Below are 27,846 nucleotides of genomic sequence, written 5' to 3' on the forward strand. Positions count from 1 at the left end.
AAGCGATTTTTGTTGCCACACCACATATGCAGTCACTAGTGTTGAGCGAACTTGTGGTGTTTTCAAGTTCGGCATACAAGGTTCGGGATATCTAAGAAGTCAGTTATGGATTCCGCTACCACAGACCATAATGAAATTGTTAGATAACGCGAGCCCGAATCTTGTATGCCGAACTTGAAAACAGAAGTTCGCTCATCCCTAGCAGCCACCCAAGAAATAAGCCATTAGGCTAGATTCACACAAACGCGAGCAGTCCGTGCCCCTGCTGCAGAGCGCAAATAGCAGTCTGCAATGCACGGGCCCCTCCTGTGTGAACTCCGTTTTGCTGTGCGGACCCACTAACTCGAATGGGTCAGCGATCTGCAACATACAGCAAAAGATAACATGTTCTATCTTTTGCCGTATGTCGCGGATTATGGACTCATTCAAGTCAAGGGGTCCGCATCCGCAGCACAAGAGTCCACCTTTGCTGTCCACAATACAAGCACGGAGCCTTACGGTCATGTTAATGTATCCTTACATTGAGAAATTGTTGGAAATGAGCATTCATCTAAAAGTTTGCCCCTCGTAATTGTCCAGATTCTCCGCCCATGTAAAAGGGCCAATATACTGTTAATATAAATCACAAATACATGGATTACTGGCAGATGTTTTTATTTTATTAATGAAAAGCCTGATTCATTGGAATTCTAAGAGCTGAGGGTGAGCAGTCTCATATAGAAGAGAAACTGCCTGGAATTAATAGCCAGTTAAGATCTCGAACTTCTGGCAAATATTGGAAGAGAGGCACAGATTGGCTATACTTCAGTTTGACACCATAGAAAAGTCAAGCGACCCGATAACAAATGTATCACTATAGAGAACTAAAAAAGCCAGGGATTGCACAACGTCTGTGCATTCCCTGTATATTATCCCACGTAAACACTTCTTTATGTGGTCGCTTGCCTCATCTACACTGCTGACTTTAGCACAGTCTGCCGTTTCTTGAACTTCAGAACTGAAATTACTAAATTCCTTACTGGGGACACTGAAACACAGATAGGTATAGGGTTGATGCAGGTTCAGACTATTGTGGCAGTTGTAGTAGCGTGGACTGTCCTGGGGGCAAGTATGTTACGTTACGGGATCGTGATAACTGGTACGCAATGTCTTCAGCCGCTTCCAGTTTGCGCAGCTCGATTAAACCATCTCCGACTTCTGCCAACGAGGTTGCAATCAGCTCAGCCGCTTTAGAGTCTCCTTCGGCAGATATGATGGCAGCCTTTTTCTGTTGCTCTGCCTATAGAACAAGAAAGAAATGATATAACATAAGAAGTGAGTTATTCGAGCATTACATGTCCAACTAGGATTTGCATGTCAGACAGGGGTATTTACCAAGCCAACCGTGTGAATGCTGGGGACCACTATATTGGTGCAGTGGTAAGCATTGCCATTTGGTGATAATCTAACAAGTGGCTCCTATACTGTGAGCCCCATTAGGAGCACAGACTTCCACACACATCGGTCATAGGTTAATAACCCTCCTATGAAATGATGTGTGTGTAGATTGTATAGACTGCATAGACTGTCATGGATGCTGCTAAACCACACTTCACAAGACTTGGCAGCACTTAAGGGGTTGTCAATTGTTAGCAAGGACTGCATCTGGTTTTTCAGCTCAGCCTTCGCCAACATTTTGCAGTATAAAACAAACACCACTGACATGAGCGTTGCGGTTTATGAATACAAAGCATGTCCACAATAAAGAGGATCAACTGCTCCGTCAGGTTCTACTGCCTCTGCAAAACCATAGATACTACATAAAACTTTATGGTGGCAAATAACACTTTAAATAGTGTTATTCATCTAACCTAAGGATCCCAACAAGTTCCAGCTGAAGTCTTAAAGCGGTTTTCTGAAATTTTACTGATGACCTATCCTTAGGATTAGTCATCAGTATCACACGGACGGGGTTCAACTCTCAGCACCTCTGTGATCAATGTGCTGCGCCGCTACTACTAGTTCCAGTGAGTGGAGGTAGCACTACAGTAATCAGGCGCAGCCACTGCACAGTAGACTGAGCTCTGTAGTTCTGGCACCACACAGTTGATTGGCAGAATGCCAGGTGTGGGACCCTTTGCCGATCTGATATTGGTGACCTATTCTAAGGATAGTTCATCCATAGTTAAATCTCTATGAACCCCTTTACGCTCAGTGACTCTGTTCTGACCTCCTTATTCACGTATGCATAACATATTCTGTGAACTTTTGATTCCCAGCCCAAGATTTTGATATTGACGGCCTATCCTCAGGATAGGACATCAATATCAGATTGATTGGGTCAGACACTTGGTACCTCCGCCGATCAGCTGTTTCAAGAGGCCGCTGTGCTTGTCAAATCTGCGGTAAGCACTGCAGTCTCTTCACAGCTCAACAAACAAAGAGCCGGACATTGAATGGGACTGAACTACACTTAACCGATGTAAGGTGACATCACTGGCCCAGGAAGAGGCCTAAATTCTCATGGCCTCTTACAACAGCTGATCCACAGGGAGTCAGACCCCCTCCGATCTCATGTTGATGATCTATCCTGAAGACTGATCATCAATATGAAATTCCCGGATAACCCCTTTAAAGAGGAGGAATAAAAGGTCCCTAGGAAAGTCTTTACCTTCTCCACAATAAACCGGGCTCTCTCCGCTTCCTGCTGGGACACTTGTTTGGCTTCCACAGCTTCTGTGAACTCTTTACCAAATGTCAAGTGAGTCTACAAGGATAAGAAACATACATTTCACAATTTAAAGTCATTTTCTATATATTTGCAATAAGTGCAAAAAAACAACAACATTAAAAGTAAAGCGTTCAGGCTTTGCAACACATTCATTAAGTGTTCTCAGACATTTCTTCAACTTTTCCAACAAGAGAGGACGTGATTTAAATGTGGACTGTGCGCCAAAATATTGGAGGTAATCAAGCTAAAAAAAAATAGGTGATGTAAACTTAGGCAGGACACCACAGAAACACCAGATTTATCATCCAGTATTACTCAACAGTGAGAACAGTTTAAGACTGGTCGAGTACATGTGTACATATAACCACAATGATACACAAGAATCTCTGTAGGATGGCCAGCCTTGTTTTTTTCAGTTATTACAGGAACAGAAATTCTCGGAATAGATTGAGCTGTTGCAATATGCTGAAGGCTATGGTGACATCCTCCCCACTTGAGCAAGATACCTGAATTCTGCTGACCCACCTACAAGGCAGCTGCAGAGAATCTGACATTAGTGCAAAGCCTTTGTGTGCCACAATGGGAGCCACTGGACAGTGGGGTACCCTACAGGCACACCATGCAGGCGGTGGTGGGACAGGGCCCAGCATTGAACTCTTTCTCCTCTGAGTTTTTAATAGTTTATCCAGGTACACAGAAAACCTTACAAAACAGAAAAAGATCAGGACAAGATCGCCAACAATCCTAATCTACCTTTATGTACCAAATTATCTCAGTTTTGAAATGTAACCCCAACAGAAAAAACAAAAAAACAACACACAAACAACTTGGAAATAAACAAAGTATACTTGACCTAAAAATCATACGGTGTCTGATTGGGCATGAGTCCACTATGCCGTTTTTGAAAGTGCTGCCAATGTGTCTTTTAGAGCTTCCTTTTGCATTGGAAAGCTTCTGTAAGTTTTTAAAGGCTGTGGACACCTTCAGGGCATTTTTTTTTAATGATTGCATTTTACTCATTTTGGGCTAAAATATTTTTTATAATTTTCATTACTCATTATTAAGAAAGTTATGCCATTTCTGAAACACAAGGGTTAAAAATTAGTCTGTTTGAAAGTTGTCACAGCCTTTTTTTTTTCTTTGAATCCAGTCATCTGAGGGCTCATGTTTATCTTTTATCTCTGATCTCCTGACCTCAGACACTCATAGCTCAATGTTTATCAAACTTCTCTCGCAGGTGGATCTCTAAGGTAAATCAAAGGCGTATGTTGCCTTATGTATCAATCGAAACTGTATTTCTTCACATACCTTCTCCCAGCCTAACAATATTTTCCCCTCTCCCACGACAGCACTACTGAGATGGCTCCGCCTCCATGGACAGGAAACCTGTAGCATAAAAAAGGTGGAGCCACTCTCCCACCTCCGTGAGGTTTCCTGTCCCTGGAGCAGGAGACTTGTAGTTTTTCTTCTAGGGACCCATGACCAGGAAATCCTAGGAAAGCCTAGAGGGTCATGTGGTCTTACCAGCCCAAGAGACCGAGTGCCGTGTCCTTCTCTTTTAAGAGGATCGGGAGATGGTCCGGGCCGTTCCTCAATCTTCAGGGCTGTTGCACGGGTCCCTCAGAGGAGTGAGACCGCGTGGGGGCCGCAGGACACAGGATAGTGGCTAGAGGAACATGCCAGAGGGCAGTGTTCCGAGGCGCGCACGTGGAGGCTGCATACTGACCGCATGAGCAGTGGAGCGCGCCGGAAGTTGCAGGAATGATGTCACAGGTGAGAGTGCGTTCCACAGGCTAAGTTCCGGTCAGGTGACCGGAAATAAAAGCAACATGGGAGAGTCGGCGTTCTCAGAGCTGGGGCCACCATTGGCTGCATTAGGTTAAGTTTGGCTGCTATCCCTTAACCACTCTGGGAGATCGGATTACTTATTTTCCATCAAGCAGAGCTCAGACTCCGGATCGGCTACTGGTGAGGACCTAAGTGCGATGGTTTCTGGCACAGTCGGCTCCCAGGGAACATGTGGAACTCTCTAAGGAGAGGTGCTTTTCCCTGCTCCAGCTTAATTTTGCTTTTAAACCTCTATGCCCCCAGGAGTAACATGGAGGAAGACAAGAGGTCGAAAGAAATGGAGACAGAAAGGCAGACGTCGGTATAGAAGCTTCTGAGGGGGTAAGGTAGAATTGCTGGTATAAGAGAATACTGATATGTGGTTGTGTATATGATGTTTTTTCCTTAGATGGCGTCAAAAAATGTCATGGCGAAAAGGAAAAATAAAGAATGTGCCTTATGTAGATGCCCCTTGTCGTCTTCCTATCTTAAAAAGTTGTGCCAGCAGTGTATCGAGAGGAAGCTGGCAGAGGAATCCCCAAGTTTTATGAAGGATATTAGGGCCTTGATAGATCTGAGGTTAAAGATTCTCTTAAATCATCTAAGAAGTCTAAAAGATCAGAGGAACAGGTGGATTCAGAGGTGGAATCTTCAGGTGATAGTGAAGATGATAAGGACGAAGGGTCCAAGGATTCATTTTCCTCAGAGGAGGACAGTGAGAAAAAAAATTTCTATTTCCAGTAGGTGACACATATAAAACTACTTAAAACTATTAGGGCTACTCTAGAGCTAGAGGATGTTAAAGAAGACAGATCGGTAGCGGACGCAGTCTTTGAAGGGTTACGCGAGAAGAGAAGATGTTTTCTCTTACATAAAAGCATAACAGCCCTAATAGAAAGGGAGTGGAAAAAACCAGATAGGAAGGCCTTTGTAACCAAACATTTTAAGAGAAAATATCCCTTTGAGGAAGAAGCCTCTACATCGTGGGATAAAGCACCTAAGTTGGACGTAGCAATATCTAAAATTTCTAGAAGGTACTCCCTGCCGTTCGAGGATATGGGTTTCTTAAAAGACCCATTAGATAAAAAGATAGATTCCTGTCTGAATACATGGGAGGCATCTACCGCATCCTTCAGACCTAACATAGCAGCAACAGTTACTGCCAGATCTTTTGCCATTTGGCTTGACAGGCTAGAGGGGCAGATAAGGGATAAATGCCCTAGAGAGCAAATTCTGGCCTCTTTGCCGACTTTACAGAAGGCGGCAGATTTTTTTATCTGACGCTTCGGTTGAGGCGGTCAGATTGTCGGCCAGGTCTGCTTCTATTTCGAACTCTGCCCGTAGAGCCTTATGGCTTAAGAACTGGAGAGGAGGAGACATGGCTTCCAAACAGCGTCTATGCAGTATTCCCTGCCAGGGACAGTTCCTGTTTGCCCCAAAACACGATGCCCTTCTAGAAAAGGCAGCAGACAGGAAAAAGAAATTGCCACAAGAGTCCTCTTTCTCACAGTTTAAGAGTTATAGGCGTCCCTTTCGTAATTCCTCTAGGTTTCAGGGAAAGAGGCAGTCGGGGGACAGAGATCAGTTTCCCAGGGCCAGAGGTTCAGGGAGTAAGGGCTTCATGTTCGGGAGTACCTCCTCTCAGAAAGATAAACTGTCGAAGAAATGACGCCAGGCTGCAGGTAGGAGGAAGGCTAAAATACTTTCTCTCTGCCTGGCAAGAGATTGCAGGAATTTGGGTCAGAAATATTGTGGCAGAGGGCTTAAAATTACAGTTCAGAGGACATTATCCACAAAGGTTTGTGGTCACAAGAGTCCCCAAACTTGTCAGCAGAAGTGGGCCTGCTAATACACAAAAAAGTGTTGATACCGGTACCAGAAGTGGAGTGGGGGAAGGGCTTCTACTCTACGCTTTTCCTAGTAAAAAAAAAAAAAAAAAAAAAAAAAAAAAAAACGGTTCTTTTCGGACAATTATAAATTTAAGACAACTGAACAAGTCTCTAGTTGCAAAAAGATTCAAAATGGAGACCATAAAGTCTGCAATTCACCTAGTCTTTCTGGGATGTTTCATGGCAGTATTGGATTTGAAGGATGCGTACCTGCATATCCCGATGCATTCTTCTTTCCAGAGATTCCTACGAGTAGCAGTAGTAGGGAACTAAAGGACCAGACATCTCCAGTTTCATGCTATGCCCTTCGGGCTGTCAAGTGCACCAAGGACTTTCAAAGTATTGGCGGAGGTAGCCTCATTCATTCGCAAGGAGAACATTCTTTTCCTGCCCTACCTGGACGATTTCCTGATATTCCAGGGAGAAGTGTTAGAATTCTATTCAGCGGGTGATTCAGATTCTGGAAGGTCTAGGATGGATAATAAATTTAAAGAAATCCAGATTAGAACCCAGCACAAGCCAGATATTTTTAGGTTTACAGCTGGACTCCTTGCAACAGAGGACTTTTTCTTCCGTTAGAAAAGATAGAGAAAGTGCGGAGCGAAGTTCTAAAAACTCAGGAAAATCCACGTATGTCTGTCCGGAAGGCAATGTCTCTACTGGGATTAAGGACAGCTTGTATTCCAGCAGTGCAATGGGTGCAATTTTATTCAAGACAGCTTCAAGGAGAAATCTTGGAGATAAGACTGGAAGGGATAGCCTTGGACTCCCAGATGATGCTCTACAGGAGAACTCATATCTCCCTCAACTGGTGGTCGGAGGTAAAGAACTTAAACCAGGGTATCCCGTGGAATTACCCAGATCCTGTAGTAATCACGACTGATGCCAGCCCATGGGGGTGGGGGGCGCATTTTCAGGGTCAATTGAGGCAGGGAAATTGGTCCTTGCTTCAGAGAGATTTCTCCTCCAACAGGAAGGAACTAAGAGCAGTATTGTTAGCCTTAAGAGCAGCCCTTCCAGAGATACAACACAAACACGACAGAATCATGTCAGACAACCGAACAGTGGTGTCATACTTGAATCGCCAGGGAGGTGGAGTCCTTGCATCTTACGGCATGGAGATTGAAAGGGCGCATTTAGTCGGTGAAGGGTTTTCTGAAGCTCTAATTTCTACCCTACTTAAAAGCAGGAAAAAAGTGACCAACACAATTTATGACAGGATTTGGAAAAGATTCCTATCCTTTGCAGGCCTTGAGACCAATGTTTGGCCAGAAAAAAATTTCTACTAGACATGTGTTAGCCCTCGCTGCAAAAATTCTCTCTCTAGGTTTAGCTAAAAGCACACTGAAGGTTCAGGTTTCGGCCCTCTCGGGATTAAGCGGTAGGAGCTTAGCTATGGATCCCTGGATAGTCAGGTTTTTCAAAGCAGTGGATAGGGTTGCTCCAGTTAAGGGACCTAGATTTCCCCCCTGGGACTTGAATTTAGTGTTGAAAGCATTAATCAGTCATCCATTTGAGCCTATCGGGGATAGTTCTATCAAAATGCTTACCCTGAAATTGGTTATCTTAGTAGCTCTCACTTCAGCGCAAAGAATTAGTGAGATTCAGGCCCTGTCTATTAATCCCCCGTTTATGACAATACGGGAGGATAGAGTAGTGATGAGGCCGGACCCTAATTTTATTCCTAAAGTCCCTTCCAAGACAAACAGATTACAGGAGATAGTTCTCCCAGTTCTTTCCAGAACCAAAGAATGAAGATGAAGAAAAATGTCATCTTCTGGATGTAAGGTGGTGTCTGATCCAGTACCTAGAAAAGACCAAGGACTGGAGAAAATCTTCATCATTATTTGTCTTGTACGCAGGGGCAAGGAAAGGTAATGCTGCCTCAAAGAGTACCATCGCTAGGTAGCATACTCTTATTCTGGTTCTTCTCCTCCGCTATCCTTGAAACCTCACTCTACTAGGGCGGTGTCTACCTCCTGGGCAGAAAGGGCCAGTGTGTCAATTGACCAGATCTGCAGGGATGCCACTTGGGCTTCTCCCTCTACCTTCTATAGGCTTCATCTCGACTATCTCTGACCTCCTTTTTGGAAGAAAGGTGTTAGAAGCCGTTACCCACCCTTGATTTCTATGTAATCTCTCTCAGTGGTGCTGTCGTGGGGGAGAGGAAAAATGATGATTACACTTACCGGTAATCGGATTTTCCTGACCCCACGACAGCACCCGTTTAATTCCCTCCCTAAGGTGGTGGTACTGTGTGGAGTGCACGTGGTGAGACGCAAAAAAAAAAAGTAAGCTGTATTAACCAAAAGGGTGGGAGAGTGGCTCCACCTTTTTTACGCTACAGGTTTCCTGTCCATGGAGGCGGAGCCATCTGAGTGGTGCTGTCGTGTGGTCAGGAAAATCCGATTACCGGTAAGTGTAATCAATTTTTTTTGGGAGCATCAGTTTCCTCTAGTGCCCGAGCCCAATGCTTAAAAATATTAGCCTTTATTACTGTATAGTTGTGTTCTCTAATTTTGGAATAAAGCATGGAAAAGGGGGACATATAAAATATAATATAATATATATATAAAATATAATATAATAATATATATATAAAATATAATATAATATAATATATATATAAAATATAATAATATAATATATATATAAAATATAATATAATATATATATATATATAATATAATATAATATAATATATAATATATAATATAATATATAATATAATATATAATATATAATATATAATATATAATATAATATAATATAATATAATATAATATATATATATATATATTCTCCGGGAGCACCACGACGGCACATACTTTGTATCAAAGTATGCACACCAGAGAACCAAGCACAGTGCTACTGCTTACATGTTTCTAGGTGTAATAATACACTTTACTGAACCAGCAGAGGCCAGTGTATTTTGTATGCAGAAGGCCTACTAAATCCCATGGAGCCACCAGTTTCCAATTCAAAGTTAGAAAAAAAAAATCCTGATACAATATCCAGTCCCTCACATAGTGAAACAATGCAGGCATTTGCAATCCCAAACCAGGTATTGGTGGCATAATGATACGTCCAAAGTCTGGCTCTCTCTGGAAGCTAATCTAATGGGTAACCTGTCGATGAAACCAGTGTTGCAACACGCATCACTAATGAGCAGACTCCCTAGAGCTCCTCTGTGCCGGATTGCAATTATGGATTAAACCCAAACGTTTTTTACTTTCATTCTGCCGTGGAGACCTGGCACTTATTGATCTGTGCTCCAGTCTGCCGTCGGAAGACTTGAGTTGATGGCCAAAGGTATCACCATCGTATCATGCATTAGTGAGGGAGAGAACTTCTTTAGCGTCTCTAGAATTATTTCAGAGACTTTGGCGTATCAAAGCAGTTGTACCTTCAGTTAAGACATTTGTTAGCGGGAGGACCCCTTTCAGTAAAGGGGCCTCAGTCGGGACATCTACAAATCCTTCTTTGTAAATCCTAAATTGGTATTATACACCCTATAGATTGAGGGTAAATTCTAGACAAACCTCTTAAATTTGGTGGCGTTGTTCTGAAGACATGGGCACACTTATACATGTGTGGTGGACCTGCCCTTCAATACAACAACAGTTTTGGGGCAGGATTAAATTACTGCACTCTAATGTTTTAAAATCGAGATCTTCAATGGGGACCAGGAATGGCCCACCCTCCTCTCTGTTGCAGCCTTAACTACATCCCTGGGCACTTGACAGCTCATTTGCATAACTTTACGCACTTTTTTCATACAATTTTAATGGGGGGCAAACATTCTATAACGCGATCTGAGTGGTCTAAAATGCTCAGAATAGGTAACAGACTCCCTTTAATATATGCAAATGAGGCTTTAGGCGCAAAAGGACATTGCCGTTACACCTAGAGGCTCAGCTCTCTCTGCAACTGCCGCACCCTCTGTACTTTGATGGGCAGGTTCAGGCAGTGAAGATGTCATAACACCTGGCTCTGTAAACAAAGTGCAGAAGGTGCTGCAGCTGTGAAGAGAGCAGAGCCACTAGGTGTAACAGCAACACCCCCATTGCTCCTAGAGACTCCTTTGCATATATTAAAGCTTTATTTTTACCAGCAAGGCAGGCACATATGAACAGGAGACCAACACAGATGCTTTCAGCTGCCAAGCGGACATGTAAAGACTGTATTGCATTAGGAGATTTTGCAGGCGATTTGGCAAACAGAAGCACTCCTTCCCGGCAATTGGCAGTTTTTAGTGGAGGAGACCGTTGCCATTACATGCAACGATCTCCTCAATAGTATGGGGAGGAGTGATCATTAAATGCCATAGCTCATCCACATACTGATTTGTTGTTTGGCTGCTTAGACACCACGACCTGCCTCTGGCAAACACTGATTTTTAAACCTGTTAAAAGATTGGGATTGCCCGATGAATGAGCGTTTCCTTGTTCATTGGCAGCAGTATTACACTGCCACACCATCGCTAACTAGCGTTCCTATGATGGCTCATTAGCAATGATCAGCTAGTCTAATACACCTTTAGGCCCCTTTCACATCAGCGAGTTTTCCACGCAGGTGCAATGCATGACGTGAACGCATAGCACCCGCACTGAGTCCTGACCTATTCATTTTAATGGATCTGTGTACATGAGCTTTTTTTTTTCACCCATCAGTTCTGCGTTGCGTGATAAACGCAGCATGTTCTATATTCTGCGTTTTTCACACAGCCCAGGCCCCATAGAAGTGAATGGTGCTTCAGTGAAAACGCATTACATCTGCAAGCAAGTGCGGATACAATGCATTTTTCACTGATAGTTGCTAAGAGATGTTGGTTGCAAACCTTCAGCTTTTTATCACTCGCATGAAAAACACATCAAAACGAACCCGCGCAGAAAAAAAAAATAATGAACGCCATCTGAGAAAAAAACTCAAAAAACTGACTGAACTTGGTTGCAAAATGGTGCGAGTTTCACTGAACGCATCCGGACCCTCCGTCACGCTTGTGTTAAAGAGGCTTTAAAAAAAAAAAAAAAAAAGAGGACCTTTCATGTCCAATCGCAGCGCAGAGCTCACAGCCTGGGAGAGAGGAAAAAACAAACAAAAAAAAAAAAAAAAAACACACCTCACCTCCCTGGCTGTGACACTCTGCTCTGCGATTGGACAGAAGTACAGCCAGGGAGAAGGAACGCCCAGGGAGAAACAGGGCAGACACCTCCCTGGTGAACCGATAGTAGCAATTACCATACAGCGCGGAGAAGGTAAAGGGGCCACAGCGGGCGAACGGAGCGGCACCCAGGGATAATAGTAAGTGCAGTGAGATCCCTGGGCGCCGCTCTACATGTCCAGATAGTTATCTTACAATGTTCGGACCCATGAAAGGTCCTCTTTAACAAGTTAGCCAGTTTCACAGGTACAAATCTCCTGACAGATGCCCTTTAACCCTTCACCTTAAATGGGTATTGTCACCTGGCTAATCATATTTATAAAGTTAGATAATGGCAATAAAACATTTTTGGCAAATACCTGCATATTTAGTTTAGAAATTACCGCTGTGTCATTATCCCTGGGTCCCCTACACTGGACTCTGTTTCCCATAGTTACGGCCACTGTAGCAGTTCCCTAGCAGTGGCTGAGCTTGCGCAGTTCTTACTTGTGGGCTGGGCCTCACAGGCTTCCGTACATAGCAGACCCTGAGGCCTTTTTGTGGACAAAGCTGCAGTGACAGGGGGCTATAGAGGGGCAGCCCTCTGCAATCCTCTTATGTGCCGTGGTCAGCGTTGATTGCGGTATATATGGGGTTAATCCCTGCTGGCATCAGCATTGACAGCGATGCTAGCTGATAGAGACGGGCCCCTGCATTAACTGGGCATGCGCAACTCTGGTGCCTGCTCGATCATCATTAGGATGTCAATTTGTGGGAAGTCACTTCTCGCTGTGATGTACTAGTACAACATATGTCACAAAGGGTTTTGTTTTCAGGATATGAATAGTGATTTTATTTTTCGTCTTCCCGTTCAAACTCTGTAGACCAAGTGCAGCTTCTCTTCAAATGTCTATCGTGGCCGGCACACTGGGCAGCCATCTAGGTAAATGACAGCTTGAAAATAAAATGTAGCCGTTTCTCACTACTGGTTTTTGATATGTCCTACAGATTAGACGCGATTCAGGGATTATTATTTATGCTCTCAAATATTCCCACATAAAAAAATTTGATGTAGGCCCGCCATAGTGCCAGGTCCTCCCCCAGCTTTTGCAAGATATTGTTCTGCTCCCAATGTGCCATAAACAAATTGGAATTGCTGGGGAAAAAACCTGGTATGGTGCATGCCGGTGCCCCTACACTGCAAATAATTGTATTATAAAATCAAATTAAAAGGGACTATCCAACCCCGATAATAACCCCTCCAATGCCTGGGCCCCTCGTATACATATACATATACATTATACTTACCTGTTCCCCGACACTCACGTCACTCCGCATCTCTGAGTGGCTGCTGCTGCATCCCCAACGAGCCTCCCTAGCGTCACCCGCAATGCTAGCGCTTGTCCTCGTCGCGGCCTGCTATTGACAGGGAGATGCAGTGGCGGCTGTGCAGGGATCCGGAGCGACGTGGGTGTTGGGGAGCAGGTAAGTATAATGAATATGAGGGGCCCCAAGCATAGGGGGGGGGGGGGGGGTGTCATTATAGGGGTTGGATAACCTCATTAATGCTTTCCAATACAAAATGTAATTGTTCAGATTCCAATTTATCAGTCTGTGATATCACCCGCATATATGCAATGATCCTGACTAATGACTGTATATAAAGGAACTAATGTCTAGTGTTCCCAATATCCAATGAGGTTGAAATTCAATCTCTTCTAATTGAATCACTTGTGTAGTATCCTTAAAGGAAACCTGTCACCAGGATTTTGTGCATAGAGCTTGTGCATAGAGCTGAGGACATGGGCTGCTAGATGGCCGCTAGCACATCCACAATACCCAGTCCCCATAGCTCTCTGCTCTTTTATTGTGACCAATATGCAAGTCAAGCGGAAAGGAGCCCAGCACCGCCCCGCGTCCTCCGAATCTCCTCCTCGCGAGCTAGCGCATGCGCAGTGTCGGAATCATGTTCTCGCATCGCGAGATTTTGGCGCTCCAGCTCTGTGACGTCAGCCAGCAAGGTGGAGATTCGGAGGACGCGGGGCGGTGCTGGGCTCCTTTCCGCTTGACTCATCTCCGGACACAGGACTCATATCAGGTCATTTGCATAATGTCAGGTACAGACCCCTACATACGGTATCTTACGGTTCAATCATTACCCTACATACGGTATCTTAAAGGGGTTGGCCACTTTCTGGTTATGGTTGTCCAATGTGTATAGGAGAATTATATGACACCAATATAGTCTATGTTTCTGCACACAATGTCTTTTGTGCTGTCTACACAGAGATCTTGTCCATAAAATGGCTGCTGATGGAGGCAAGTCACCTCCATGTGATGTCCCCTCCATCCAAACAGAACAAGTGCAGATGGCAGGGGCAGTGTGTCCGAATGGAGGAGACGTCACATGGAGGTGATTTGTCTGGTCACATGACACTCCATCAGCAGCCATTTTATGGCCAAGACATCTGTGCGGACAGCACAATAGACTGTGTACCTTATAAAATATAGAAAATGGTGCAAATTTCAACAAAGGCTATATTAGTAAGTGCCATATAATGATTTTATATACACTTTAGTCAACAGCCAGAAAGTGGACAACCTCTTTAAGGATACTACACAAGTGATTAAATTGGATACCATTTACAGCACATTGGGAGAAGAACATCTCGCCTAAGCGGTGCTACATAGATTTTTTTATGGCAATATTTGGAAGATTTATTGACAGTATAAATAAAATCCCGTGAATTTGAAGTTTACTCTGCAGTCTAGTAGTTACTGGGGAATTTTTAGATTCAATCAATCATTAGCGTTTTTTGCGGATCCGTCATGTATCTGCAAAAACACTTCCGTTACAATAATACAACCGCATGCATCCGTCATGAACGGATCGGGTTGTATTATGTCTTCTATAGCCATGACTGATCCGTCTTGAATACCATTGAAAGTCAATGGGGGATGGATCCCTTTTCTATTGTGCCAGAGTGTTTGGCTCCGCTTAGTCAGGCGGAAAGCAAAACGCAGCGTTTTGGTGTCCGCCTCCAGAGCGGAATGGAGACGGAACGGAGGCAAACTGATGCATTCTGAGCGGATCCTTTTCCATTCAGAATGCATTAGGGCAAAACTGATCCGTTTTGAACCGCTTGTGAGAGCCCTGAACGGATCTCAGAAACGGATAGCCAAAACGCTAGTGTGAATATAGATGTAGGACATATCAAAAACCAGTAGCGAGAAACAGCTACATTTTATTTTCAAGCTCATTGCAGAAACCACAGAAGATGTCTGGTTACATCTGTAAACCTGGCAGAAATCTGAGGTTCAGGCTTGGATTTCTGCCATAACTGTGCGTATTTTAATAGTCTGAAGACACTAACAGAAGCGATTAAAGGATCACACATTTAAGTCCCATAGAAGGACACCCATTCCAGAACTGCTGTGTTTTATTTTTTGTTCTACCACCTCCCCCCAAAAATGCAGTAAAATAGATAGTGGCATGTACCTTGAAATGAATCAAAACTACAACTCATCTCGCAAAAAGAATATGCCTCTGTGAAGCTCCAACGATGGAAAAATAAAAAAAATATAACAGACTTGGGCTTCATGATGCGGCTCGGATGCGGACCCATTCACTTCAATGGGGCCGCAGAAGATGCGGACAGCACTCCGTGTGCTGTCCGCATCCTTTGCTCCATTGAGTGGCCCCGAAAAAAAAATATAGCATGTCCTATTCTTGTCCGTTTTGCGGACAAGAATAGGCATTTCTACAATGGGCCGCCCGTTCCGCAAATTGCGGAAAGTATACGGGCGGCTTCCGTTTTTTTGCAGACCGCAAAAAACAGAACGGTCGTGTGCATGTAGCCTTAAAGAGGAACTTTCATGTTTCTTTATTAATTGAGATAAATACCTTTACTTGCGGGGTACTCCCCGCTGATGCTGCCACCCTGGCTGATTTTTTTAAAAATCGCTCCCACGCCCCCCTGCAGTTTTCTTGCTCAGTATGCTAATACTGAGCATCGGTACAGGAAGGAGGAAATGCCAGGGTTTCTCAATGGGCGTCTCCTTCTCCCTGGCTGTGACGCTCTTCACTGTGATTGGATCACGGCACAGCCAGGGAGAAGGAGACACCCATTGAGAAACTCTGGCGTCTTCTCCTCCCTGTACCGATGCTCAGTATTAGCATATTGAGTGCGAAAAATGCGGGGGGACACAGCGGGGCGCAGGAGCGATATAAAAAAATAAAAAAAATAAAAAATAAATAAAAATCAGGCAGTGTGACAGCATCACACCCCGCAAGTAAAGGTATTTATCTCAATTAATAAAAAAACAACATGAAAGGTCCTCTTTAATATGCAGACACGAAAAAATAAAAAATTATTGGCCAAAAATAGCAAAACAAAAGATATATAAATTGAGGATCACTAATTTGTACAAACCCCCAAAACAATGGACATAATACGGAAAGGGAGCATGAATGAAGCATCAGACTACACACAGGATTGGTTTGTAGTCTGCAATCATGGACACACACAGGCCTGGATAGAAGCTGTATTCAGAAAATGACAGACTAATGAAGCCTATATGCAAAGTTGTTTTAGGTTTCATTTTACTGAATAAAAAGAAAAAGCTGCAAGGTGGACCTTCCCTTTAAAATGGTCTCGCTGATGGCACATCATGACTTCCAGTCTGGCTTTGATAAAGCGAGTGACCATTTATTTTTTACTCCCCTCCTCTGTGTATACTGTATTTTACTTTTTGGTCAGATGCTTTTCAGTCTAGGAGCACCTGACATAACAGACAGCAGTTCTTTATTTATAGGATCTTTACATGAACTTACCAGGGACACGTCATCCAAGATGAGTCCAAATGTGCCCGCTCTCTCCGTCAGATCCTCACTGACCTGCCTGGAAACCAACTCTCTCTGGGTAATTAGTTCTCCTGCATCAAACCGTGCCTGTCAGACAAATATAGAAGAGTCTGAGCAATGTCATGACAAATACAGTTCCAAAGAGTGCTTTCACCTACTGGATTTATGAAGAAATGGTCAAGATCCGTGCAGGGGGCTACATTTTAATAGACAAATGAGGGTCTAGAGCAGTGATGCCCAACCGGCGGCCCGCAAAGCCGCGTCATGCGGCCCGTGCAGTAACAGGACTTTATCAGTGCAGGGCACGCTGCGAACGGCACAGGCAGCAAAGCTATGCTGCCTGTGCCTGCAATCTCCCCGCCCAGCGCCGCCTCCTAGCTAATTTATTCACTGCACTTGCCTCTGTGAAATTGAAGAGAAGCGCCGTAATCTCGCACAGACGCACTGGCAGAGGCCAGGAAGACAGTGCATGCGCACTTCGATGCCTCTGCCAGTGCGCCTGTGCGAGATTACGGCGCTTCTCTTCAATTTCACAGAGGCAAGTGCAGTGAATAAATTAGCTAGGAAGCGGCTCTGGGTGAGGGGGATATCTGTGGATGAGGATGACACTGAGGGGGATATCTGTGGATGAGGATGACACTGAGGGGGATATCTGTGGATGAGGATGACACTGAGGGGGATATCTGTGGATGAGGATGACACTGAGGGGGATATCTGTGGATGAGGATGACACTGAGGGGGATATCTGTGGATGAGGATGACACTGAGGGGGATATCTGTGGATGAGGATGACACTGAGGGGGATATCTGTGGATGAGGATGACACTGAGGGGGATATCTGTGGATGAGGATGACACTGAGGGGGATATCTGTGGATGAGGATGACACTTAGGGGGATATCTGTGGATGAGGATGACACTGAGGGGGATATCTGTGGATGAGGATGACACTGAGGGGGATCTAGGGAGAAGTGTGGGGATGTTGGGGTGGGAGATCCGGGAGGGGGGGGGGGGGGGGGGAGCCCATAATTTTTTTTGCTATGGGGCCCAGTCATTTCTAGCTATGCCCCTGATTGGCAAGATTGGGCGGGCACTGGAGCAATAGAGCGCCCTGCTGTAGGAGAAGCCGGCGGGAGATGAAAGGAGGAGGGGCCAGCTCCTGGTGGTGTCGGGCACACGGCGCAAGCATGGCGGTGGAGGATCTGACTGAAGCCTTAAGACCAGACATCAAGGTAGACCTGCAGAAGAAGGTGACAGCGCAGTATGTGATGTACAGTATACGTGTATAATGTATGTAGTGCAGTGTGTGATCATCATGTGCCCGCCTCACAGTAGTTATGCCCAGATATGTGCCCGCCTCACAGTAGTTATGCCCAGATATGTGCCCGCCTCACAGTAGTTATGCCCAGATATGTGCCCGCCTCACAGTAGTTATGCCCAGATATGTGCCCTCCTCACAGTAGTTATGCCCAGATATGTGCCCTCCTCACAGTAGTTATGCCCAGATATGTGCCCTCCTCACAGTAGTTATGCCCAGATATGTGCCCTCCTCACAGTAGTTATGCCCAGATATGTGCCCTCCTCACAGTAGTTATGCCCAGATATGTGCCCTCCTCACAGTTTGCATTTCTTTCTGGCAAAGCTACCTGGGTCCGGCCCGTGAAATGTATACTAAGTCTAGTGCGGCCCTCAGACGAAAAATGGTCGGGCACAACTGGTCTAGAGCATAGTTATTTAAAATACTATGTTCTGCAAAGTATAAGCAGGCACTAACAAAACCTCTGTGAGTGCACACTGCTTAACTGGCGAACAGCAGGCTCTCATCTGAAAGTACCATCAATTACAATTGGTGGCAAAGCAGCTGCTTTGCATGCCCGTCCTTTTCAACGTTTATGGGAAAACTCATATATATGCCCTTGTGAAATGGACGAACAGCACAGCTGAACTTTGGTTTGAGGGGGCTGTACATTGGACTTCTAGGAGATGCCAGTTTATCAAGAAGCAATGTCATACCTGTGGCAGTTTAAGGGTTGTTCCATCAGGACACCCCCTATCCTTAAAATAGGTATTCCAGGATTTTAATACTGATGGCCATCAATGTATGATCAATAGGTGTCACCCTGTACCCTCGCTGATCAACGGTTCTTGAGTGGCAGCACAGGAGCTACTTGAAAAACAGCTGATTGGTGAGGGTGTGGGTGTCAAACCCCTGCCTATCAGATATTGATGGCCTGTCCTCAGGATAGGCCATCAATATTAAAATCCTGGAATACCCTTTAAGCAATATTGAGGCATATGGTTGTGCTAGTGGGGTGGTCTATTAACCATAATAGGAAGCCACTTAGTAGCCATGTAATGCCACACTTTCTCTGCGTCCACAACTCACCACCACTGACTTCAGGACCTCAGTAGTAATGGACGGTAAAACTCTCTCGTCATAGTCCTCTCCAATGCTGGTGAAGATCCGTGGCAACTGATTGGTGATGGGCCGAAAAAGGATACGCAGGGTGATGTTCACATTCTGCAGATCTGTGGAAGGAGAGACCTGTTTAGTATACTCCCCCTTTATATCACAATCTTATAGGTGCAATATGGTGCTGAGGCTTTATTCTCACCTTTGCTTCCTGTTATTACAGGGACATTGCGAGGACGTGAGCGGCAGTCGAATATTATTGGTTTCTGGACCCAAGGGATAAGGAAGTGTGTACCTTCATCTACTACCAGATCCTGAACACCTCGGAATCTGTCAAAAATGACAGCACGGTGACCTGCGTCCACTAGAGGATCACAAAACACAGGAATAAGTGAGGTTACGAGCTAAACATACACAGATGAACCATAGCATTAAACCCTCTGCCTAATATTGTGTAGCCCCCTTGTGCCAGCAAGATAGCTCTGACCCTATGAGAGTCTCTAGCAGACCTCTGAGGGTGTTCTGTATCTGGCATCAAGAGAGCAGATCCTTTATGTTGCAAGATGGGGCCTCCACGGATCAGACCAGTTTTTCTAGCACCATCTCCAAATGTTTGATCGGACTAAAATTGGAGATCCAGGGAACTTTGAGAAAAGTCAACACCTTGAAGTCTTTGCCATTTCTTCTTATACCATTGCTGAACAATTTTGCAGCGTGGCAGGGTCATTATCCTGCTTAACGAGGCCACTGCCACTAAGATGCATACTTGGTCTCCAAACATGTTACGTAGGTGGTATGTGTCAAAGTACCATCCTCATGAATGCCAGAAGCCAAGGATTCCCAGAGAACATTGCCCAGAGCATCACATTGCCTCTGCTGGCTTGCCTTTCCATAGTACATCCTGATGCCATCTCTTCCTCAGGTAAGTGACGCACACGTACTGCGCCATCCATATCTTAAAGAAAATGTGATTCATCAGTCCAGGCTTCAGTTATACCATGGCCCAGTTATGATGCTTTTATGAACATTGTAGGAGCTTTCAGAGGTAAATGAGGGCCACCATCAGCAATCTGACAGTAACGTGGCTACGTTGCCCCATACACAGCAAACTGATGCTCTGTTTTTATTCAGCAATCTGTGGGACTGGACCACAGCATCCAGTGAACACCCTTCAAGACCTGATGTTTCTGAGATGCTCTCGCCCAGCTGTCTAGCCATCACAGTTTGGCTTTTTCCCGCAGATCTTTATTTTTGCCCATTTTCATATACACAGAATGTCCCGTCCTCTTGCTGTCGAATATATCCTTTTAAAGTAATGGCAAGAACAGGGGCAGCCTGACAACAAGCAGTAATCCAAATGGGGATCCTGCATACAGGAAGTACTATGTACTTAAGGGGGTTTTCCAGCACTTTGTACTATTTTTTTTCAAATTTCAAGCCCAGTCTGCTGTAACTGCCGAAAAAAAAAAAAAAAAAAAAAAAACACGAACAAGGGAGCTCTGTTTTGGCTCCCTTCTGCAGTTGTCTGGACAGATGAGGTCACGTGTGCACATGACCCTACCTGTCTGCAAGTTTTCAGGATTTGGGACCGGAAGACCGCAGAAGGGACCTGGAACTAAGCAGTAGAGAGTAGGCAAGTATGTTTTATTAGGCTATGCTTGAAATTTACAAAAGTGCAGAAAGTTGGAAAACCCCTTTAATGTCATAGCTGATCAGTGGACAACAAATCACCCATCAAAATAAAGGCATCATAACACTTTAAAGCCAACAAAAAGGACTCCATAAATGCCAAGGCTGGGTTCACACGGGCGTTGCGGGAAACATGCGCGATTTTTCCGTGCAAGTGCAAAACATTTTAATGCGTTTTGCATGCGCGTGAGAAAAATCGGCATGTTTGGTACCCGAACTTCTGGGTTTGGTGTTGTGTAGATTGTATTATTTTCCTTTATAACATGGTTCTAAGGGAAATTAATAGCATTCTGAATACAGAATGCATAGTAAAATAGGGCTGGAGGGGTTAAAAACAAAAAAAAAAATATATATATATATATATATTTTAACTTACCTTAATCCACTTGATCGCGCAGCCGGCATCTCTTTTGTCTTCTTTGCTGTGCACAGGAATAGGACCTTTGGTGACGTCACTGTGCTCATCACATGGTCCAATCACATGGTTCATCACCATGGTGAGGGACCATGTGATTGGATCATGTGATGTGACGTCACCACAGGTCCTTAGCCGGCAGCTAAACATTACCGAAGAAGACAGAGATCCGCAACTACGCGATCAAGTGGACTCGGTGAGTTAATTTTATTTTCAACCCCTCCATCACTATTTTACTTTGCATTCTGTATTCAGAATGCTATTATTTTCCCTTAAGACCATGTTATAAGGCAGGGCTCGACAAATCCCAGGCGCCAGGTCGCCATGGCGACCAGGAATTTAGTCCTGGCGCTTGGGTATTTGTCAGCCCGTTTTCAAAGGTGCCCGGGCGATGGGTGCGGAGCTGCCGTTCTGTCCGGAGGCAGCACCGTGTGAAACAGCTCCGTCACAGCACACAATAGCAGAGACGCTGGCAGCAGGGAGGGGAGGGACTCGGGAGGAGTGTAATCTGATCCTAGAGTGGAAGCTGCTTCTGCCAGCCCCTCCCCTCCCCGCCCACCAACCAATCAGAGCTGAGGCGAGGCAAGGCAAGCACTAGCAGCTCTGAGTCACTGACACAAGTACAGGGAATCCAATGAGTCACAGGTTAAGAATCTAAAGATCCGACTCAGTTAGTGACTCATTCCATTCTTTGAGTTAAAAGAACCATCAGTCAGACTCTAGAACAGGTTACACTGAGGCTGTGGCTGATGCTTTCGCAGCAGTGATAAGATTAAGGGACAGGAGCAGAGATATGAGAGAAGTGACAGGACACAGTTTAGATTACAGTTTGAATTAACCCTTTAGGATCAAATTGGCTTCTCAAGGAGATCTATATGTTAAAGGCATCCCCCCTTCTGTCTCATTCAGTAGCTATAGAACTAAGGGTACTTTCACACTTGCGGCAGGATGGATCCGGCAGGCTGTTCACCCTGTCGGATCCGTCCTTCCGCTGTTTCGCCGGACCGCAGCTCTGTCCCCATTGACTATAATGGGGGCAGAGCTCTGGCGCAGCACGGCAGTGCATGGTGAAAGGCCGCCGGACTAAAAGTACTGCATGTCCAACTTTAGTCCGGCGGCCTCTCACCGCGAACTGCCGTGCTGCGCCGGAGCTCCGCCCCCATTATAGTCAATAGGGTCCGGGGACGGAGCGGCGGTATATGTAACATGGTATACAGCATTATTGGGGGGGCTCTATGGAGAAGTGGGGGGGGGGGGCACTATGGGGGCACCTACTGGGGGCTTTATGATGCGGCTCCGCCTGGCTCCTAACTTTTTTAGCTGGCTCCTAGATTCCAAGGAAATTTGTCAAGCCCTGTTATAAGGGAAAATAATACAGATCGGGTCCCCATCCCGATCATCACCTAGCAACCATGCGTGAAAATCGCACTGCATCCGCACTTGCTTCAGATTTTCACGTGGCCCCATTCACTTCTATGGGGCCTGCGTTGCATGAAAAACGCAGAATATAGAGCATGCTGCGATTTTCACGCAACGCACAAGTGATGCATGAAAATCACCGCTCATGTGCACAGCCCCATAGAAATGAATGGGTCAGGATTCAGTGCAGGTGCAATGCGTTCAACTCACGCATCGCATCCGCGCGGAATACTCGCCTGTGTGAAAGGGGCCTAACCTTCCCTCAGGTAAATCTCCCTCCTGTCCTGATCGTGTGCTGTAATGTACCAGTGCAGGTAAAATGTATCAGACCGGCTGTTAGCTTTTAGAGGGTTTTCCTCGGTTTGTCCAATGAACATCCTTCATTCTGGCATTCAATAATTCAGCAAGTCTGTTGATTTGGTATTTGTTTTCAGATAAGCACCAGATTAGGAAATTCCACCAACTGAAATCATATATTAAAAGGGGTTATCCTGAAAAAGATAACTTATCCTCAGGATAGGTCATCAGTATCACATCAGTGGGGGATCCAAGTCCCAGCACCCCCGCTGATCAGCTGTTTCAGGGAGCTGCTGCGCTCACTGAAAATATGGCGAGTGATGCAGGCTTTCGACAGCTTTCCAAGGACAGCGCTGTACATCGTATAGTGGCAGTGCTTGGTATTGCAGCTCAGCCTCATTGACTGGAATAGGGCTGAGCTTCAACTAGGCCACATGACCGATGTACAGTGATGTCACATGGCCTAGGAAGAGGCTGCAGCGCTCAAGGCCTTTTTTAACAGCTGATCAATGGGGGTCCCAGGTGTCACACCCCCGCAGATCTGATACTGATGACCTATCCTGAGGATAAGTCATAAATATATTTTCCTGGATAACCCTTTTAATTGTTCACATAAAATCTACTTCTAGAGATTACTCTTAAAGAGATTGTCCAATGAATAAAACAACGGTGTTTATTTTGCAGACCACAAACCAAGGACACCAGCCTTGTGCACCCTGCTTCCATATTTTGCGGTGTGGTTGCACAGACCCAGAAGCACACGGAAGAGCTTCTATGTGCTTCTGGGTCCATGTTGCTGCACCACATGTCCTATGTTTGGCCACAACATGCAGATTGCGGACCTGTTGAAGGCAGCGAGTCCACACCGTGATGTGGGGTGCACAAGACTTGCATCCATGTTTTGTGGATCAGCAGTGTGCAGTCCGCCAAACAGACATGATCCTGAGAATAGAGCCTAAACTACACTAACCCTGCATCGGTTGCTGCAGGGGGAAATGTCTGGCCAGAAATGGTGTTGAACAAATGATTCAGTAGGGCCCTGGGCCTGTAGTGCTCAGTTGTTCAAATGAGGGCCCTGGGCCTGTAGTGCTCAGTTGTCAAATGAGGGCCCTGGGCCTGTAGTGCTCAGTTGTTCATCGCAGTTCACATCTGGACATGTTTTCCATCTTTGGGTATAAAGATTATGATTCACATTTTCTGACCAAGCAGATCCTGAAAATGGCGAGGAATGGAATGAAGCATATTAACATGTTCTTTTAGCCACTCATTATATCCCCTAAGAAGTCAGAGAAGCTCTACGTAGGTTTCTAATTCTACTCGCTTCTGGAAAAGCCTGGTGACAACCACTAGAGTCAGCCTGACAGCTCCTCCAGGTTGTCTTACCAGTTACCACTAAGGCCGAGTTTACACCAGTTATTTGGTCAGTGATTTCCATCAGTTATTGCAAGCCAAAACCAGTAGTGAAGCCTACTCAGAGATCAGGTGTAATGGAAAGACCTGTACCTGTGTTTTTGGCCCACACCTGGTTTTAGCTCACAATAACTGATGAAAATAACTGAAGTGTGAACTCAGTCGTAACAGTTCTGAAGTACAATTCTGCCTAGTTCTATAGCTTCACATTCAGTCTAGAATACTGGGTGATCGCCTCTGTCCATGGTGTACTGCTGGTCACAGTGTGGAAGCCAAAAGAGCATATATTCCTGCAGTGTTACATGGTTATAGCGGAGCATTGCTGTATATCACAGCTCCTCAAACTGTGGTCCACCTGCTCATGTGACTACTACCCCCAGCAGGCGCAGATAGAACTTACCATTATATAAGGCAGAGTTGACAACTCCTCCAGCAATGGCCAGTCCCAGACCAAGCTTTCCAATTGATTCAAACAACTTTGCTGCCATTTTCTTTAATACGGGGCCTGTGGTAACACAAAACAGAGGTATTACTGACAACCAGCCAACACGGAGGACGAGGGGGGGGGGCGGGGAATTACAGGAAACTATAGTTACAATACGAGCATCAGATTAAGGCCTCCTTCACATTTCAGAGGATTGCGGACCTATCTACCTAGACCGCTCCCATTCATTTTAATTTGTGTATTCAAAAGGACTGTGGGTCCGTGCCTTCGGCTCCCTCACTCACATTATAGTCTATGGGTAAGTAAAAGACCACGGACACAACACAGTCTGTGGTTTTCACTGATCGCTCCTAGGAGATGCTCCGGAAACCAGTCTTCAGCCTAGCACTGTCCGTGGAATACAGATGACACACAGAGGGCAAAAAACGGACACATGGACCAAACAGGGAACCTTTATGGACATCTTCACGGATAAGCCACTGATGTCATCACAGACATGTGAAAGAGGCCTAATACAATAATGCTGTATAGGACATGAAAGGCTCGTGAAATTGATAGGTACTCTATACAGAGGCCCCTCTCCTGACATGGCGGATTTAGTAACTACTTGCATTTCCATGTAATACCAATCCTGCAGCATCTATTCTTATGACTGTATGATGTGCCATACAACCTTTGGCACTCCAGCTGTTGTGAAACTACAATTCCCAGCATGCTCCATTCAATTATATGATAGTTTTTAGAAGAGCAGAGCAAGTGTGCATGCTGGGAGTTGTAGTTTCACAACAGCTGGCGTGTCGGAGGTTGCCTACCCCTCGACTAGCAGTTTGCAATGGAGGTCCAGCTGGGTGTTATCAGTTAGGGGGTATCCATGCATAGTCTGACATTCACAGCACTGATTGGATGTCAGGCTGTGCAGGGACACACCCCACCTGGTAACACCCATGTGGACTTTCATTACAAACTGCTAGTAATTCATTCATAACTTCTAACAGGAATAATAAAGGAATGGCACATCATAGAGTCATAAGAATAGATGCTCCAGAATTATTACATGAGGGAATGCAAGTGGTTACTAAATCAGACATGTCAGGAGTGGTGACAGGTCCTCTTTAACAAGATGAGCTGTGAAATCAAACTCCCAGTAGGTGGCACCATTCTCCCAGCCTGTATTTTATAAAAGGACCAGGCAGAAGCCTTCACAATTGGTCAATTCACAGATCATAGGCTGTGATCAGGGGCAAACTGGCCATAGACCCTACAGGGAAACTTCCCGGTGGGCCAATGGCGATAGGACGACCCGAGCCCTCCTCGCTGCCGCTGGCCGGGTATGTTCTGCAGGAGTAACTATAGGGGTCATTATTAGAGGATGCCCGTCAGCATGCTGAAGGTAGGGCTGGCTTGGCGTTGTGGCCCCTAAGCCCCTCTGGAGGAGGACAGAACGTGGCAGCCACTGATGGCCACCACAGAGGGACAGCTTCTTGGGAGGTATTTTGTGCTGCACTGTGGTATTTGGTTCTGTGGGACAATATTTTGTGTTGCACTATGGTTAGGGCTGAAATGAGTACTCGACTAAATCAAGTAATTTGACACCCAAAAAATAGTTTGTGTCACGTGACCACGGAGTGGGAGTGAAGCGCTTGCTATAACTCCCGCTCCCTGGTCTCCCGCTGCGCTCGGAATACACACCTTTCCAGCAGGGGGCCTCCGGACACTCCACAGCACGTCCATGGTCCCGCACTGCACTGACCTCCTGACGTACTCACACCGTGACCTGACGCTCTGTGTGATGCGGAACGATGGAGTGTCGGCGGCGCCCCTGCTGGAAAGGTAAGTTGGTGCGACTAAGCAACCAATGACGCTGTGAGCTCTGGGTGTGTGGGGGAGAGCTGATGGCTCTGGGAGGGTGGGGGAGAGCTGAAGGCCCTGGGTGGGAACGAAGGGTGTTGGGGACTGATGGTAGGGGGGTCTGATGAGTTTTTATAAAGGAAAATAGTCTATTAATTCATTTTTTCTTATTAGACTACTCGATTAATCATAAAAAATAATCTATGGAATACTTGGCTTCTAAAATAATAGTTTACTGCAGCCCTAACTATGCTATTACTGACCCCATCTACTTGTGTTGCCCTACCTTCTGTCAATGTGGACCAACCTACAACGTTAGGGCCACTTTAAGTTACCCAGTCCACCCCTGGGTGTGATACAGTGTAATGGACTGGAAGGAAGCCTGACACTGGAACCGGAGTCAAGTGAATCCTTTCAGGCAATATCAAAAAGGGTTCCCAGTCACTGAGAACCCTTTTAACCTGCATGAAGCATTTCCAAAAAAGTAAGGGGGTCATTTATGAAGCTGCAATACACCCATATTAGGTGTACTTCAGGCACAGATTGCGGCACAATCTGCAACTTTTCCCCATTCACGCCAGGTAAAAAAAAAAAAAAAAAAAGCGGGCGGGTACAGGCCGGAAGGCACATCTCAAACCATTTTCTACACCTGTTTCAGGCGTAGAAAAATGTCTAAATGTAAGACAGCTCGGAAGCGGCACTGGATCCACTGAAGTGATGGAGGCCGGCGCCCCTACATAACTCCAGCAGATCCATCACCAGAGCAGGGGTTTATTAGGAATGGCCCCCTAAGTGTCCGTATACTGCGTGATCTGCTCCCACATCACGTTACAAGCTCTCTGGTGCCAGGTTCATCTCCAGTTACTGCAGAAGTACAACTCCCAGCATGCCAGGAGTTAGAGTCCCACCATACCTGGAGACGACTGATGTCTATGATGCAGAAGGTACACATTTAAAGGGGAACTCCTTATAGTTGGGGGATGAGAAAGTAGACTATGGCTTACAACAGTCCCACCAGCACCCCTATTAGTCCATTTAGGGCTCAGCAGCGTGGTTCCTGACAGCCCCATACTAGTCCTATATCTGTATTATGCACACCCTTGTCATCTCCTCATTGACCTCCCCCTCCATGACCTAACCTTTCCTCCACTAATTTCTACTCTCCTCCCGGTTTACTCGCTCCTGCCTCCCGGTCACCGGTACACGGGCTTCTCGGCCTCGGGTTCCCGCACTCACCTCCTCACAGCTCTGACCTCCACATGAGCCACGCAGCCGTCTGCGCATGCGTAACCTCTGTCCTTCACTAAACTAGAAAGTTATTCGCCGGTCCCTGACGCGCTGCACCTTGGGAATCGTAGTCTGAAATGATCCTCCCGGCTTGAGTGTATTCTGCGGAAAGACTACAATACCCAGCATTCCTCGCGCCAAGCCATTTCCGTGCTGCTCTTGGCACATGGTGACAGGGGGAGGAGTCTGAC

The 27,846-nt window shown here is 45.6% G+C and overlaps 1 protein-coding gene across 1 annotated transcript; it reads right to left on the minus strand.

Annotated features, from left to right (window-relative positions):
- Nucleotides 1–637: 637 nt before the first annotated feature.
- On the minus strand, nt 638–27,710 carry PHB (prohibitin). Its single transcript, XM_040436519.1, has 7 exons — nt 27,605–27,710; nt 24,476–24,580; nt 19,048–19,209; nt 18,819–18,961; nt 16,404–16,520; nt 2,651–2,746; nt 638–1,279 (listed from the first exon to the last, which is right to left on the minus strand). The coding sequence occupies exons 2-7, from the start codon at nt 24,561–24,563 to the stop codon at nt 1,067–1,069; spliced, it is 819 nt and encodes a 272-aa protein (XP_040292453.1). The 5' UTR covers nt 24,564–24,580; nt 27,605–27,710; the 3' UTR covers nt 638–1,066.
- Nucleotides 27,711–27,846: the final 136 nt, after the last annotated feature.

This window comes from Bufo bufo, chromosome 6, assembly GCF_905171765.1.
Source record: "Bufo bufo chromosome 6, aBufBuf1.1, whole genome shotgun sequence".
NCBI lineage: Eukaryota > Metazoa > Chordata > Amphibia > Anura > Bufonidae > Bufo > Bufo bufo.

What these genes read in the sequence shown, in the direction of transcription:
- PHB (XM_040436519.1), bottom strand. Translation starts at nt 24,563, where the DNA reads ATGGCAGCAAAGTTGTTTGAATCAATTGGAAAGCTTGGTCTGGGACTG. An exon ending in AGGTCCTGAAGTCAGTGGTG is followed by an intron (nt 16,521 to 18,818) that starts GTGAGTTGTGGA and finishes TTTGTCTGACAG; the next exon opens with GCACGGTTTGATGCAGGAGA. An exon ending in CCCGGTTTATTGTGGAGAAG is followed by an intron (nt 1,280 to 2,650) that starts GTAAAGACTTTC and finishes CTTGTTCTATAG; the next exon opens with GCAGAGCAACAGAAAAAGGC.